At 37.9% G+C, this 17,051-nt stretch overlaps 1 protein-coding gene across 1 annotated transcript in view; it reads right to left on the bottom strand.

Annotated features, from left to right (window-relative positions):
* Nucleotides 1-17,051, bottom strand: part of LOC137600479 (zeta-sarcoglycan-like) — a 246,628-nt gene that overhangs the window by 26,695 nt on the left and 202,882 nt on the right. The window contains exons 5-6 of the mRNA XM_068322135.1: nt 12,747-12,869; nt 10,648-10,720 (exon numbers count right to left, since the gene is read on the bottom strand). Of these exons, the coding sequence (XP_068178236.1) occupies nt 10,648-10,720; nt 12,747-12,869 (196 nt within the window). The remainder of the gene's footprint in view (nt 1-10,647; nt 10,721-12,746; nt 12,870-17,051) is intronic.

The following is a 17,051-nucleotide window of genomic DNA, read 5'->3' as shown; positions in this document are numbered from 1 at the left end:
CCCATGTTGTTCTTGTTTGTTGTTGTCTTGAGATCAAGACTGACTCCCACTTATGTAACATTTTACACATCTACCAACCAGACCTGCCATTTAAACGCACGGTTTCACTCTTCACCTCAGCGTCAGGGGCGGCAGTGGCTCAGCGGTAGAGCAGAGGTCTTGAAGACAGATCGCCCAGCCATCGGTGGATCGATTCCCGCTCCCGCCAGAACATCTCCGGAGTGTGAGCTGACGGTGGGAGGCGTCAGCTCACCTCCCAGTCACTGCCGAGGCGCCCTTGAGCAAGGCGCCGTCCCCCTTACAAGCTGCTCTATTGGGGCGCACTCCAGGAAGCTGCTGCCCGTCACTCTGCCTCCCAATGTACAGCTTGATGTTGTGTTGTATACTAACTGCATGATTACAGGCCCCTTTGTGTGCTGTGGTTGTTTCAGGGGCCTGTACATACATAGTGTGAAAAACTAACACAAAAAAATGTAACAAATGTACACCTGAGTGACAAATGTAATTTCCCCTAGGGGATCAATAAAGTGTATCTTCTTCTTCTTCTTCTTCTTAATGGCTTAGCTGTTGTTTTGTTATCATAGGAACATATTTGTGATCACATAGAGTTGTATTTTACATAGTGTCTGCATGTTTCTGCTGGAATTTTCTAGTAACGTGTGTCCTCGTGTTCATCTTAATGCTTACATATGGTAACTTCATTGTAGCATAAAAAATGAAAATATTAAATATAAATATTAAAAAAAGATTTAAATATGAATATTTGCATCTTTGATTGTTTTAAATATTGTCTCCAGGGACCGCTGCCCCTCTGACATGCTAACATCAACAAATGTGGCCCCCTTACAAAAAGTTTTGACACCCCTGACTTAAAGTCTCTCCTATTGAAAAGAACATTTATAATGAATGTTATTTAAATTGCCCAATAACTGAAATTAAGGTTAATGAAGACATGATGGAATTGTCCATTTTGAAATCAAACCTTTTTGTCTTGGCTTCCTCTACATTTGACCTTAACAGACTGGGATTGTGGGATTGCGATGTAATATATACATTAAGGAAAATCCAATGAAAATCTGTGGATTTTGGAAGGTGAATATGAAGCAAATTATATAAACTGAAGAGATAAATTCTGGAAGCCTCATTGAGTTTTATTTACACATTCTATCTGAAATTTTGCTCTTGGTTGGATCCATACAAAATCCGTAATTACACTCTTTAAACTGCAGCGTCCTGAGTGAAACAGACTCAGGAGGGTGTTACATGCAGCAGCTTCCAAACAAATGAGTGTTATTTCCAATCTGCTGAAAATGTGAAGGTATGTACGAGAGCTAATCAGGAAAAGCTAATATCGGTGTTGTGTTTTTCATTCTGGCTCTGTTGTTACTGCATCTCATTACAATGGGATGTAATGCTGCATTGAACTGCAATGTCTGCTGTAGAAATAAACAAACACTGTTTGGCCCTTGAGCTTGTTCATTACATGTTTAAAGTGCTAGTTTGAAGTTGTAGTTATCATGGTTGTTACCTACTCATGATCAATCCCATGATGCTCTGGGTTGACTATGCCAACCAATCTATGTAACTTCATTTTTCTACGGTAATCACAGAGGTACTTCTGCTCTCAGTCATCCGACCATAACAACTCCACTGCTTATTGTGTACACACAAAATCAGCCGATCAAACTGAAGCCGACCTGCATTTTTACAAGACCGGCATACAGCTTTGGTGGAATTCTAGAGAAAGAACACACCATAGTCAGAAAAAGAAGACAGAAAAAGAAATCAGAGAAAGAAATCAGCGGAGGAGACGACAGATAAGTATGAACAGAAAATAAAAGCCTTCTTTCCCCACAGTCATCATGAACAATGAGCGCTCGCTGGCTAACAAGATGGAGGGGTTAACAGAACTTGCATTGAGAGTATCGAGTTGGAAAGAGAGAGAGAATTGAGTTAATGGTTATACGTGGACATCCCAGATAACTACATTTCCATTGAGGGCTTTCAGACTGTTCGTGCCAACAGGGATGGTACCTGAAAAGGTAAGAGGAAACGTGGAGGTCTTGTTTTTCTCATGAACAACATTGAATTGTTGACTTGTGCGCCGTCTTAATATTATCTCCGTCCTCTAACCCCAAATTGCAGTGAGGAGGACTGAGGCCTCTGAAATCTTCCCTTAAAAGAAATATTTTCTTCAAATTGATATATATTTGGACATCCAACACAACTCGGATACGTGCCTCATGCAGAAGTTCTTAGACGACACTGCAATCGTGGCATGTGTCAGGGAGGGTGATGAGAGGGAGTACAGGAGAGTGGTGACAGACTTTGTGGGGTGGTGTCAGCGACATGAGCTTCAGCTAAACATCTCCAAGACCATGGAGATGGTGCTGGATTTCCGGCGGGCGTCCCCCTCCCCAGAGCCAGTAGTCATTGGGGGTAAGAAGGTGGAGGTAGTGGGGACTTATAAGTACCTGGGGCTGCAGCTAGACAGCAGACTGGACTGATCGCACAACCTGGACTGTGTATACAAGAAAGGTCAGAGTAGGATGTACTTCCTGAGGAGGCTGGCCTCCTTCAACATCAGCTCTGATCTGCTCAGACTGTTTTACCAGTCCATAGTGTCCAGTGTGCTGACCTACGCCATTGTGTGTTCGGGTGGTGGTGCCAGGAAACGGGACACCGAGTGCCTAGACAGGCTCATCCAGGCTGGTTCTGTGATCGGTCAGCATCTGGACTCTGTACAGACTGTCCTAGAGAGGAGGACTATGTCCAGGTTTAGATCGATCCTGGGTAACACCACCCACCCCCTGCACACCACCTTCGCCCAGCAGAGGAGCTCCTTCAGCGGCAGACTGCTGTCACCAAGCTCCTCCACTGAGAGACTCAGGACCTCCTTTGTGCCTCGTGCCATCAGAGGGCACAACCACTCTCTCAGAAGGAGGGGGGCCGAAGCCGCAGGGTCATCAAGGTCGGCTGAGAAGAGATTGACTAGGGGGGCCTGGGACGCACCGGGGATGCACTGTGGGATACTTTGTGGGGGTCCTTAGTGTCAGTTTACAGCTCAGTTCATCCACGTGCTCTGATCCTACATCGTCTACATCTAATGCTTCTTTCATGTTCCTATGCTTCCTTTTTATGTTAGGTTCTTCTGTTTTTCTGTTGTTATAATTATGTCATTATGTTAATTATGTAATTTATGCAACGTCTTTTGTCTGTGCCAGTCACTGTTATCTGTATTTTGTATCTTTTGTGAGCAGATGTCACCCTGAATTTCCCTTGGGATTATTAAAGTATCTATCTATCTATCTATCTATCTATCTATCTATCTATCTATCTATCTATCTATCTATCTATCTATCTATCTATCTATCTATCTATCTATCTATCTATCTATCTTCTAATAAATTATTTTTATGTATTTTGCTTTGTGAGGAGCATAATGGCACAACAGGATGGCCTTTCACTGTAAAATCCTGTGATGTGGACTAACAATATCTTGGTCTACAGTATTCTGGCTTTTCGAAACAAAAGTTTTTTCTCATGTACTCTATTTACTACATTCTTTCCCAGATAGATGGATAGATGGACATAAAAAACAGATGGGGGTAAGGGCCAAAGAACACAAATCCCTTTCCAATTCCCTTGCCTATGTCAAGCCTAAGTCTCTCTAAGGAACCTTTGCATGACTCCAAATCTTGGATAGACAATAAAGAGGCCCAGAAGGATGGAGGGATGAAGGCGTGGATAGAAACAGGAGGTATTGATTGAGCAGTAGCTTGTTTCTCTCTGCTCTGGAGCCAAGCATCAGATGAACTAAGAGACCCAAGACACCCTGATGTCCACTAACATCAGCCCAATGTTTGTGTGCAACTCCTCAAAGTTTTTTTTTTTTTTGTTGATGATTGATTTACAGTATGTTTCAGTTTTAGTAGTTCTATTTTTAGCAGTTCTGCAGTTCTTATGGGGAAGGTGCAGTCATCAAATGGATTGTGATGGATTATCCATGTTGTGGTTAAGGTGACTGCTGACTAATCTGACCCCGGATATATTTAGATAAGGTTATTATAATTCTTCCAATATTTCTAGTTACTCTAGTTACTATTAAATCAGAATTGTATGTATCCCGTCTGAATGGATACAGGATGTTATAGGATGTTACAGGGAAACACATGATTATGATACCTTGGCTCAGATGGTAAGAGCGCGATCTATTCATCTAAGACTGTCAGCTCAAAATTCAGTCACAGTCCACATCTATGTTGAAATATTCTTGATCAAACGGAACAAACAGGAAAGCTTGACTATGCCGGCTCCACATAGGAAGCAGTTGACAGATCTCTGAGTGACCTAAAATGTTATTATATGCTAGTTGCCCATTCGTGCACCTCCCTGCTTGTTTTATCCAAAAGCAGTCTGGTTAAGATATGCACTGTAACACACTGTTGACCCTAGCCTAACCAAAACTCCATGGTTGATCCAATCATGTCCATGTGAGATCATCTGTGCATCCATCCATCCACCGCAGAGACACATGTAGACACACAACCACTCACGCTTACACTCACACTTATGGGGAGTTTCAAACCAGGCAATTCACCTGAAGTTCATGTTTTTGGAGCTGGGAGGAATCCAGAGAACCGGGAACCTTCAAATGAGTAGAATATTCTGTCTTATATCTTTTAACACCATATATGATCGTTTTTATTGATTTCTTACCAGTATATCAGGACATGTGTTGAAGTTGATGGGCAAAAAAGACATTTTAGGAATACGGAGGCATAAAGTTCAGTTTAAAACTAGGAAAAAAAGAACATGCTGGAAGTGGTTGTGTCTCTGTATACTCCAGTGATTGTTATTAATACTAAATCTTTTCTTAGTCAGGACATTAATCATACACATTCCTTGTCAGACCATTCTGTCAAAGCAGTGATGATTACACTGAGGCAAAGAGTCAGAGATAAAATTTCCAATTACTAGATAAGGGTTTTTATATAAAAACACTCTCTTATATAAAGATGCTGTAGTTATCAATGATGATGATAAATTATCATGCATTGATAAAATAACCAACTCAATACAAATTCAGTCATCTCACCCACATAAATCAGAATGAAAATGCTTTCTTGACTAACGCTGCCTCCTGACTGTTCTGGCGCCGTCTCAGCCACATGCGGTGCTGATAATGGAAAGCGGTTTTGTTATCGGAGTGACTTGCTGCAGACGGTGCTTCAGAAAGCTGTACAAGTTACAGCTACAAATGAATAAACAAGAAGGTTGCAGCTTTTAATGCTTCGCAAACACAAACAAACTTGTATATATACTTTCCACATTTTGTCTGTTGTAGTTATTGATAGCTGCCTATGTGTTGTCAAACCCTGTTTCCTTTCAGGTGTTATGTAGTCAGTCACTGTCATGAAAAAAAAAAAAAAAAAAAAAAATATATATATATATATATATATGACATTGTATTGTGCTGCTCAAGTGACTGTTTTCCGTTTGCCTCTTGGCCTCTTTGTACACTTTGATGTGGGGAAAGCAATGTGCCGATCAGAGCAGAGACTTTGAAAAGGCATTGCACAGCATTCCTGTCGTGGTTCTCTCTGGAAAGCATTTTCTTTTCTGTGATATGACCCAGTTTTAGCACTGTGTTGCAGATTCATGTCTGTTTACTTGCAGTCTCATCTGCTATTTCATGGTAAGAGCCCAGAAGAACTGTAAGCATAACTGATAGATACCTTCACTGCAATCCACTCTGGCCATTACAATTAAATTACTTCATGACATCAAGCCTGCTTAGGGTTAGTGTTACGTCACTCACTCAGGAGGGAATGCAAATGCAAAATGCTGCCATATTTGATATTACTCCAGTTTGTGGAAATGCATGAAATGGGCCACTAATCACTGGTACCGCCACTTTTTATTTTTGCTGACATGAGTATCCTTACTTACCTCTGAACATGTAAACTTTGTGAAGCAGCCGGATTTGTCAGAACAGTCTAGTGAAATTGCATGATACCTTGTCCTTGTCCAACCGTGTAGCTACTTAGAACCAATAAAACACTGCTGAAGATTTTTGTTAAAATGGATGAAAAATGTTATAAGAAAAAAACCCCAAACCTATCTCTCTATATCTCTATCTCTCTATGTCTATCTCTCTATCTATTTCTTTATATCTCTATCTCTCTCTATCTCTCTATCTCTATCCATCTCTATCTCTATATATGTCTCCATCTGTCTCTCTATATTTATCTATCTCTCTATATCTATCTATATCTATCTCTATCAAAATATAACAATCAAGGCTTGTGCTCAGCATTGTTATCTATTACCTTAAAGTATTTAAATTGAATGAACTTATATTCTCTTTTGGGAAAAAATAGTTTTGGGGGGGGGCTTGGTTTCAGGTTTCAGTTGTTCAGGAATCATGCATTTCTACAAAGCCTAACAGAAGGCTCTTATGTGTCTATATTTAAGACAGGTGAGCAGCTGCAGAAACCGAGGCACAGAATTTACATTGATTAAGTCAGGCAGACCATGAAAACAAGAGGCCGGGGTGGAGGTGGGCTGCAATCCTGCATGCAGAGGAAGAAGCATGGGTAGGCAGGCTAAAGCAGCTTAAATAAGGTGCCCTAAATGCAATTTGCCAATCAGGAAGCAGGGGAATTAGCTGAGCCATCAGCTGATGTGATGCTGGCTTAAGATCAGCTGCTAACAGCTGATGTAACTGGGACTGTTAACTGAGCTTGAGTTTCATGACCTACTTGAACTAAATAAGCTATATTGGAATGCCATATTTAGCTGTAATATGCATAAAGTTTCATAGCAGATTGGCACACTGAGAACTAACAAGGATAGGTCAGAAAGGCGTCACATGCACTATCATGCATGTCAATTACTTTCTGTACATATGATGGAGTAATAATTGGAGAAATCTTTTTTTTTAATCATCATGGATTGTAACTGCAGTGAATCACACTCAAAAGGAGTGTGTGGAGAGAATCTCATGATTGAACCTGTCGTTTGTCATATTAAAAGCGTGCATCATCCATATTTCTTTGTTTCCCTCCCTTCCCTTTCTCTCTTTCTCACTGATAAACTGAGAAAGATCGTTAGCCTTAAATGGACTTCAATCCGCTCATTACATGTACCATTTACCTTCAATGCATAAGCCTCTACCTTTCATAATAAGACAGAAAACATGAGGAAATGTGGCCCGAGAGAAGGAATGAGCACATGTGAAGGTCTCAGCAGCATTGTAAATGAGAAAGACAAATTTTTGATGTTAACCAGAAAGTTGACAGAGAATGGAGACAAGAACACAAAATAAAGTGAAAGTAAGAAAATCCTGGTTGGAAAAAAAAAAAGCCTGTAAATTAGAAAGAGTATAATACATTTATACTTCTTTTACGCCTTTTAAATAGTGAAAAATATCTATCTCTCTTAAATAACCTCAATTCAAATCTGAAAAATGAATGGAGGGGTTTGTGGCCTTCGTGTATTCATCTTAAAAAATGGAGAAAAAAAAAAAGGACGACCCCTAGCGGGACAAGCCAAAAGGAAGTTTTACTTTTGGTTTTCATGAACTGTGCAGTAGGTGATGCAGTAGTGATGCCAGTGCAATACATGCAAGTCTGCCTGACAAAGATAAAGTGCAGTGTCTGCTGTTTTTAGCCACCTTTTCACTTTTCTTCACCATTCAAAAGTGCTGTATATGCTTTTTAGTCTAGTAAAGCACTACTATGCTCCTGCAGCATTTTTTTCTGAGATATTGAGGTTTTTATTTGTTTTTGCTTACACAGTGAAAGACAAACACAAAAAGCAGTTTTCTCAATCTGACAAATGTGACGATTGTGTACTCTGTATCTCTGTAGGACAGAAGTATTTGTGAAGGATTTATTTTCTGCATCACTGCGATGTCCTCATTTGAATGCACTAATGATGATACATGTGAGGAGGTAAGTGTGGCTACTTTATGCATCTCAGTTTTGTACATCAGTTCTTTGTGTTTTATTTTTCTGTGTGTGCTTGAATACTTATGTATAAATGAGTCATCCTGAAAAAAAGTGTCTTTATTATCTAAGTTATTAAACAAATTAAAATGGGTAATAAACTTAAATTGTAAAAAAAAAGAAAATTAATAATAATAATAATAATAGTAATAATAATAATAATAATAATAATAATCGTAATCCAGCTCTCCAGACACTTCAAATGGATAAAAAGAAAATTCTCTTTCAAGTCCTAATTTCTACTGTAGCTTCTACGATAATAGCATTGGTGTGCACTTAGGAAGGTGCACAAGCTCGAGGGAGAACTTTTTATCTCGATGTACCTCGGTACTGACACAAAGCGCAAAAGTGAAACAATCATGAGATCCAAAAGAGGCCCATACTGCAAAGCTCATTTATTTGTAGGTGTTCAGTTGTTAGATGTTCAGTTTGCAAATAAACACATTCTGACTATTTCTGAGAGCAAATGCATATGCACTTACCTCAGGAGAGGCACATTCTAACACTCATTCAGGGGAATGTAACAACACAGAACTACTCTGAAGCTGCAGAAATGTTATGTTGACACACTCCTTCATGCTGTTAGACATTAGTGGTCTTATTTGTGATCACCACATTGATTCATACAAATCAGATCCATGAGGTTTCCTAACATCAAATTTATTTGAAATCACCTCACAAAGCAGCGGACTCTTTCTGACAAAGCTCCGGTTATCAGACAACCTCAGATGTGTTGGTCAAGACTGAGTCCTGCCAACGATGTGAGAGTGGAGTGAAGCAAAGAGCAAGAAGACAAACTGTGGTGTTAATAGAATGGCTGCATTCATCTTTTGCATGGTCATTGTTATTTGAGTTCCTTCACAAGTTGATAACACTTGACAACTACTTGATGGTGACATTAATCCCATCCGTGGCGCTGATTGGATTGTCAGGCTTCTCAGAGGAGACCACATGTTTCATGTCGCAATGAACTGGAATAAATAAGTGGTTTTTTTAGAGTGTTGATGGTGCTGCTACAGAGCTTCAATACAAAACTATTGAAACATGCTTTGGAAAAGCATTTAATGTGGTGGCATGTCTCAAAAACTAGAATAGAATACAGTATTTTCTGCACTATAAGGTGCACCTATCCACGTTTTATAATCCAGTATGCCTTATATATGAAAATTATTTAAAACAGGCCACACATTGAAGGTGCACCTTGTAATCAGATGTGCTATATAATCCAGTGCGTCTTATATATGACTTTTTTTTTTTAAACAGGGCATTTGCTGAAGGTGCGCCTTATAATCCAGTGCGCCTTATAGTGCAGAAAATACTGTAATCATTTGGTGACATCAACCAATCCCAATACATTTATTTTAATTAAAGTTCGCAGTTTGATACTTTTAAAATCAGATTTTCCACTTTACTTTAAAGCAAAGAGGGGTTGTGTCTTTTCCACACTTTGAATGCAGTCATATCCTCCTACGACTCAGTCTCTGTGCAGGAGTCAGTTTGATTCAATTTTTTCTTCTGCACACAGACATTTATGTCCTCCTTCTGAACTGTTTCCCGCTGTTGATTTTTCTCTCTCTGTTATTTTGCTCTATTTTGTCCCTCCTAACCCCATAACATAACCCTGTGTGTTCTACTTGTATCCCTTAATTTATAGTTACTCCTTCATTCATGATTTTTGCAATAAAGACCATTCCACACATATTCACTGCATCTCCTCATTTTCTTAATTTCCACTGTATCTTGCGATCTATCTATCTCCATCTCTTTCCCTTTATTCCCTTTATACAAAAATCTCCAGGTAGTTCTCAAATGAGTCTCGAAGAAAATCAAGAAACAGTTCAAGAGAGAGACGAGAAGACATTCAGCTGTTTTAACCCATTGTAATGCAGTGACCGGTGAACCAGCAGTCTCAGGAGCTGTTACAGTATGAGGCAACTTTAAATTAGATTGAAGAGAATAAGCTTACGCTGCATTATATTTATTGACTTGGAGCCTCCAGTGACACATATTAAACAATTTTTATCTCTGTTTTCCTCTCTTCCTCCCTCTCTCACTGGTAAAATGTGAGAAAGATCAGTTTTCTTTGTGCAAGGATAAAAGCTGAATCAAACCTTTCCATTAGTTATCATTTTGAAAAGACTTTTTCCTTCGTTAAATCCCATCAGTGTCAAAAAAAAATTCATCTGGTGCTATTTTTTTAAATATAATTCAAGTAACAACTAAAAAGCTAATAAACTTTATTCCACATGTGAATAGGAGAGCCTGAATGGGAAACCTGCACTACATTTGTTCAACATGCAACAGGGGAGGGAACCACTTGGTCATCATGAGACACTATTGCCCTGGGGGGGCTTTATCCCTCTGACCTGTCAGACTGCCAATCAGAGAGCTGATTATACCCGGGGAGAACACAGCAGTGGGTAGTCCACTAAATCACTAGTTTAAACTTTTACACAACACATTTTCACTACAGTATCTCAGTAATTATTTACAAAAACATACACTTTGTGAATATTTTACCAGTTAAATTATTAACAGCAAAGGGAATTCATAACATGAAACAATGTGCCAGACTGATCGTCTGACACAAATGTATACAGCATTTTGTACAAAATAAACTATTCAGAGTACGTACTTCAGGTCCTGGAAGGGTTCCGCCCTCACATGTGATGTTTCTATGGAATGGCTGAACACCACGCCCTCATTTCCTGTATAAATGGAGAATGGATGAAAAAGAAAAGACTTACATCTTTTGTGTGGAAGCCTTTACAATATTGCAACGATAAATCCTGACCAAATCTGAAGCTTATATTCCATTTTCCAGGATAATTATGTTAAAATGTGATGATATTTGAAAAACTGTACGGTGATATTTACAAATGCTGGGATCAGAAGAAGCTGGATATGAATCGGGGGGATTCTTGGTGGCACATATCTTATACTTGAACATATGAGGCACTGGAAGTCAATATTGACTTGATTTTACTGGTCGTAACCATAACCTTAACAAAGTCATTATACATAAATCATAACACAATGTGTTGTTGCGTTAGTTTTTTCTCTTTAATGAAAATGATTCCAGGTAGCAATAGAAGACCCACAAAACATATTGAAATATACTAAATATATACAGAATATAATAAACATTTTTTTTGTGTGAATTGTTATATTGCATTAAACATGAATAAAAACAGTAAAGTAATGTGATTAATTTAATTAAGTCAATACAAGTGTCATATCTTAATTACCAAAATTGTGTTGATAAATCAAGCAGAAATTCTATGTACATATTGTGTGTTAATTCAAGTTTTTTGTTGTTGTTGTTTTTGGGGGCAAAAATAAATATTTCAAATTTGTTGTTCTGAATTGAGTAATAAACACAATTGTAGCATCAATTATTCTTTTACATTTGTAAGGAACTGAGGAGAAAAATGGAAAGAAAATTATACAGATTATTATAGGTTAAAATATTGTCAGAGAAATTCCTACTTTTCCTTGTGTGTAAATGAAAACATATGTGTGATTACTTTTATTACTGGGTAATTATGTTTCTAACTCTGTCAACCGTAAATCACATTTTCTTCAGCTTTTGAATGTGTCCCTTTTGGTTCCACTTTCTCCAAGCTGCCATGAAAACTGGCTGATTGGATGATCCCCTTGAGCAGCAGGCTTACGGGCAAAGTTCCCCATTAGCTGTGTTGTCCTTGCTGTACACCTGTCACTGCTGCAGAGGGCAGCAGTTTATGAATACATTGTTCATTGTTCATCATTAACACAAAGAAATCTGAAAATATTCACCATGAGGTGAAAGGTTCTATTCAATGTACTTATGTTACGCTGCTAAATCTGACCTCATCCAGTAAATGATGGAGTCTCTCTCCAAATTCTCTTTCCCTGCACATTTTATCATGTGAATTCAATAAGAAGACAATTAGTTTGATGAAAAAGTGTAAGGTGTATTTAACCTAACCAATTGGCCTTTCCCTGTAGAAATTCTGCGTATTTATTCTCTTTTCACTCAAATTATTTCAACTGTTTCCTTTGCCATTATGTTCAGCTGGCTTCACTCTTTTTAACCTTTCTTTTGATACTACCCTTTTTACGAAAAATTTAGAGCAATGTCCTGATTTATATAAGTCTAGCAAAGGGGAACATTTTATAAGCAAGGAGCAAATTATAATTGGATAAGAAAGTAAAACAAATATCAGGTCCAAACCTGTGATGATTGAGGCATATACACAAAGAACACTGGGATAAAATGACAGTATGATTTATGTGATTATTACATGCCTGCATCATAACAGAAGAGGATCTCACTATAACAAAATGTGTGTGTTTTACAGTTTCACCTTTTTTCTTTCAGCTCATGCTAAAGACTGCATTGTACTGCAGTAGTACTGTACTGAACAGGCCTCTGGATTGTGTGTATTTTTACTTTCTAGCAGCCTCTAGGTTCTCTGCTGCTGTTGGTGCAACGTTACACACCTTGATCTGTTCCCACCTGAAGATCAGTTAAAATAAAGTGAGATTTTTGGCAGAACTGAATGCTGGATCACCACCCCATGCTCACATGAGAGCCTGTGTAGCTTTGCATGCATGGTGCAAAACAAAACAATAAAACCTGATCACTGAAAATCCCCCTAAAGCAATATTTACAGTTGAACTGAAAAAACGAACATATAAACATAAAAATAAAAAAAAAGATGTGCAGGTGTTTTGTATGTGAGCTCCAACCTGTGACTCTGAGTTTCTCTGTGCCGATGCTGGTCTCTTCTTCATCTGTTGAGAATAGAACTCTCTCTCCATCTGCACTTTTTACCTCAAATCTCTGACACTGAGCCTCCACCATTTCTGAACCTGAGAAAGAGAGACAGAGAGAAATTCTTGTATAACAATGAAAACAACATTAACAATAATAATATCAGTACAGATATTGGGGCACATGAGCAGATCCTGAGTTACAAATAGGAAAAATAAAATCCACCACATGTTGATCACACAAAACAGTAATTTGAATGGTTTGACCTTTTTTTTGCAAGTTGTGTAAGGTGCACTTTTATTCTAAAGCATGCAATTTTAAAAGAACCGTTGGGGAGAATAGACTTTAGCCCATTGAACATGTTGAAACTATAGAGTATGTTAAAACTGGAAATCTGAAGGTCAAGGCTATGCAACTACTTCAGCATTTTTTTTTGTCTATTCATTGATGGGAATACACAAAAGTTATTTGATTTTCACTCAATTTGGTTGTATGGTTTGGGCATTAAAACATAAAATACACAACAACCATAAAAGTAATTAATACTAGTACTATGTAATTAATTTGACAAACATTGACACAAACAAATCCAGATATGAATATGAAGACGTGTCACAAACGAATCCACATAGATTTGTGTCTAACTTTCACCAAGTAATGTAGTTTTACGTAAGCATATCTGTGATTTTAAACATGCTCAAAATTAGACAAGAATAAGATAAAATAAAAGATAAAAGATGATACTTTCTAATGCTGCAACATTTTTCCAAACGAAACTGATCAAATCACAACAGTGATGGCTTTTACATCATTTTGCGAAAACATGCCTCTGTTCATTTTTGTAAATATGCATGTGATATGCTGCTGTTTCAGTGCAGCTGAACCTAAAGACAAGGCTCTCTGTCCTCTTCCTTCACTTACTGTGCTCTCAAGCTATTACAAGTGTCAATTAGAAAACCAAAGTGCCTTGTCAGTAATAATCAAACTTTATTAGCTGCCATCAATCTGGGATTAAGTTCTTCTTCTCATCTGTCTCTCAATGTCTTTAACCTGCCTGTCTCTCCCCCTTCAGCTTCTCTCTCCTCCATCAGTTGTGTGGAAATCAGCAACCCACATTTGTGTTGTAAAAAAGTCTCACTCCAACACAAGATGTGTGCCTGTTGCAAATGGATTGAAAGTCTTGGAAGATGGAAGGGCAGTGGGGTTGATGGAGAAGCATAGTGAATTAAAAAAGAGGAAAAAGAAGGTTGACATTTGAGAAGGAATGACAAAGAGAAAGAGAAGCAGGTTAAAAATGATGATTGCTGTGCAATCTGCCGTCTCTGACATCGAAGTCCCGTTTTGGACTGCGTAACTCTTGTGCTAATGCAGTTTATCATGCCGATCCGATCAGCACATTTAGAAAGGTTAGAAATTTTTTTTGTCCTTTTCTTATCTGTAAGAGTGTTCAAAAGATTTAAAAAACAGCAGCAGCTTCAGTTGCTACAACCATTCATCACGTAGGGGGGACAGGGGAGTCTATCCCAGTTTTCAGTATGAGGCAGGGTACACCCTGTTCAAGTCGTCAGTTCAGCTCAGAGCCACATGGACAAAAACAAGACAAACAACCAGTCACAATCAAAATCAACATTTTAATTTAATGCATATTTTACAAGACAGTGTCTTTCTGCAGAAGCAGACAAAGGCATTAAAGATCACCCCCACCAAAAAAAGATCAGCATCACATTTAGTCACTCTACTTGACATCAGCTGCCATCCTCAGGACCTGCACATGTAATACAGGATAATAAAGTAAAATAAAAAAAGAACATGAATCATTGCATCTAACTAAATTCAATGTAGAAGGTTTGAAATTATATGTTTCCTTTTGTGTTCAGTGTCACATGGTGACCAATTTATACATTTTAGCTTTCAAAATATACTGGAGATGATCTATTTAATGATGTCAGTTATTTTGTTGTTGTTGCTGTTGTTGTTCATCTTGTTAGCAAACTGCAGGTAACCCATCTTTAAAATAGGTCCTTTTTGGTCAATTAATTTACTCATGCAATTGCGTCTCGCACTGATTACATCAAAGTGATTTTGCTGTCACCAATAACAACATGACTCCTTGTTAGGTAGACAAGCTAATTCACGCGCTGACTTAAATACTCATTTCCTGATAGGATCCTTCTGTTGTCACAAGTGCCTCCCTCAGCAGGAAGCCTCAGTAATAGCAATGCTTTTCAGACAATTTGGCTGACGTGTGATGCCACAGAAAGAAATAAAGAGGATTATGGAATGTTGCATTACATCTGGATGTTTTTTTGTATCTCATGCTTGTTACTCTAGTTTGCTGAGCCACAAAGGCAACTGAAGACAACAAAAAAAAATAATTTATTTTCATGACTAAACAGTGTTTGGCACATTTATCAGTTTGTAACCCAAACAGGCTTTTTATTTTTGGATGTTTAAAACATGCTGAGTGTTTCAATTGATCCATAGGTGTGAGACAAAAGCCTTCTGGTTGCAGTAACCAATAACACGGACAAAGAGTAGCAAGAAGCTGGAATCAATAATTTTGCATTAGCTGTGGGTCAGATGACTTTGTCTAAAGTGAACGAGGTCATCAAGGCAGGAAGCAAATAAGAATTTACAACCAAACTGTAGTTCCTTTCAGTGCTGCAGCGCTTTATAGCATCTGAGCTCAATTTTTAATTTTACTGCCACAAACTGATCTAATGGGGTCTCACTGCTGCGATCAGCTGTTTCCAGCGGCAGCCAGCTGTGTTTAGGGGAATGACTTTCATAAAGCTATAAGCTACCCATTGACCACTAGCTGTTAAATAGCGTTTAGCAGCTAAAAAAGATCAACATTTTATTTAGATATTTTCCCCAGTCAGCTGAAATCAAAATAAAGCATATACAAGGCAACAAGGATTTTTCGTCCTTGGCCAGAGACATGGCTTTGTATAAATGCTAATATAATTTACATAGAGCACAGTGAGGAATTTCCTCTTACAGTCTTTAACTGTTGGGACTAAACCCAATTGAAACAGCAGGGCAGGTTTTTCAATTAAAAACAGCAGTTTTGAAGCTGAGAATGGAAAAATAAGGCTTCTAATTGAAATATCCATCGCAGCAATAGCCTCCAGAGGGAGGGCGAGCTAACAAAACCACAGTGTGGTTGTTTTTATATATTTGTTTTATACAGAAATGACATATTTCAATGAAGTTAATTGGAGGTTTTAACAGAAAGGAGGTGGACAACACTAATGTGAAACAAAAACAGAAAGTACAAAACATCACATATAACGACAGGGTTTATAAATCTTTCATTATAACTTTTAATGAACTCTGTTAGAGTGGTCCTTCTCTGTTCTTAACAAGACAGACCTAAATAAAGTCTAAAACAAATTAAATAATTCTACTTCTTTGTACATATTTCTATGCAATTATAAGTAAGATATGTACTGTGTAATTCATGAGGAGACATTAAATTGGTCCCTGTGTATTTTTTTGTACTGCACATTAAACAAAGAGGATATATATTACATTTTAAAGGGATTGCTCTTCTTAGATTTTTAATTAAATGTGTTAAAATAAGACTTTTACAACTAATTAGATATGGCACAAGACAACACCACAAAGGGGTTGGGGGGGGGGATAAGTAGAAGTTGCATGAATGAGTTTTGCAAACAGGTGAAGATTAGTTTTTAATTAAAGCTCCAATGTGCATTGTTATTCCCATCACCCTCATCTGTTTTGTATCCCACTCTCGTACTCCATTACAAACTATAAATGACATCCGTGTAATTATTTGTTCTTTGTGTGTTTCTGGGATGATTTGTTTTTGCATATGTCCCTGTCCATGAATATTTGCATAAGCTAATATGCTTTCCAGCCAAGACACATTTAACAATTAGGCAGTTTTTGTCCTTTAGCTATGTAGAGTCCATCATATTTTGCTGCTTAGTTTAAAACAGCTTTGGGGCTTTTTTTTTTTTTTAGTAAAAACATTGGCTTATGCAACCAAAAAGTTTAGTTTCTAGTGTTACAACTGTTAAAAATTCAGTTGACTTTAACAAATGGTTGTGTTTGGCCATTGGCAAAACCATTATTTATTTTGTAGGACTTCTAAGTACACAGCCTTGTTTCACTAACATCAACGTCTGGAATATGAAGTTTTGTTGGGTTTCAAACTTCTTCAGTAAAATTTCTGGAGCCTGAACCTCTGGGAACTTACCAGTAAAAACCTACTTCTTAACTTGTTTGGACTGGCTCAGTTTAATTCGAATAAC

Source organism: Antennarius striatus, chromosome 8 (assembly GCF_040054535.1).
Source record: "Antennarius striatus isolate MH-2024 chromosome 8, ASM4005453v1, whole genome shotgun sequence".
NCBI lineage: Eukaryota > Metazoa > Chordata > Actinopteri > Lophiiformes > Antennariidae > Antennarius > Antennarius striatus.
Note: the sequence above shows the minus strand (reverse complement) of the source record. Positions and strands in the feature narration are given on the sequence as shown.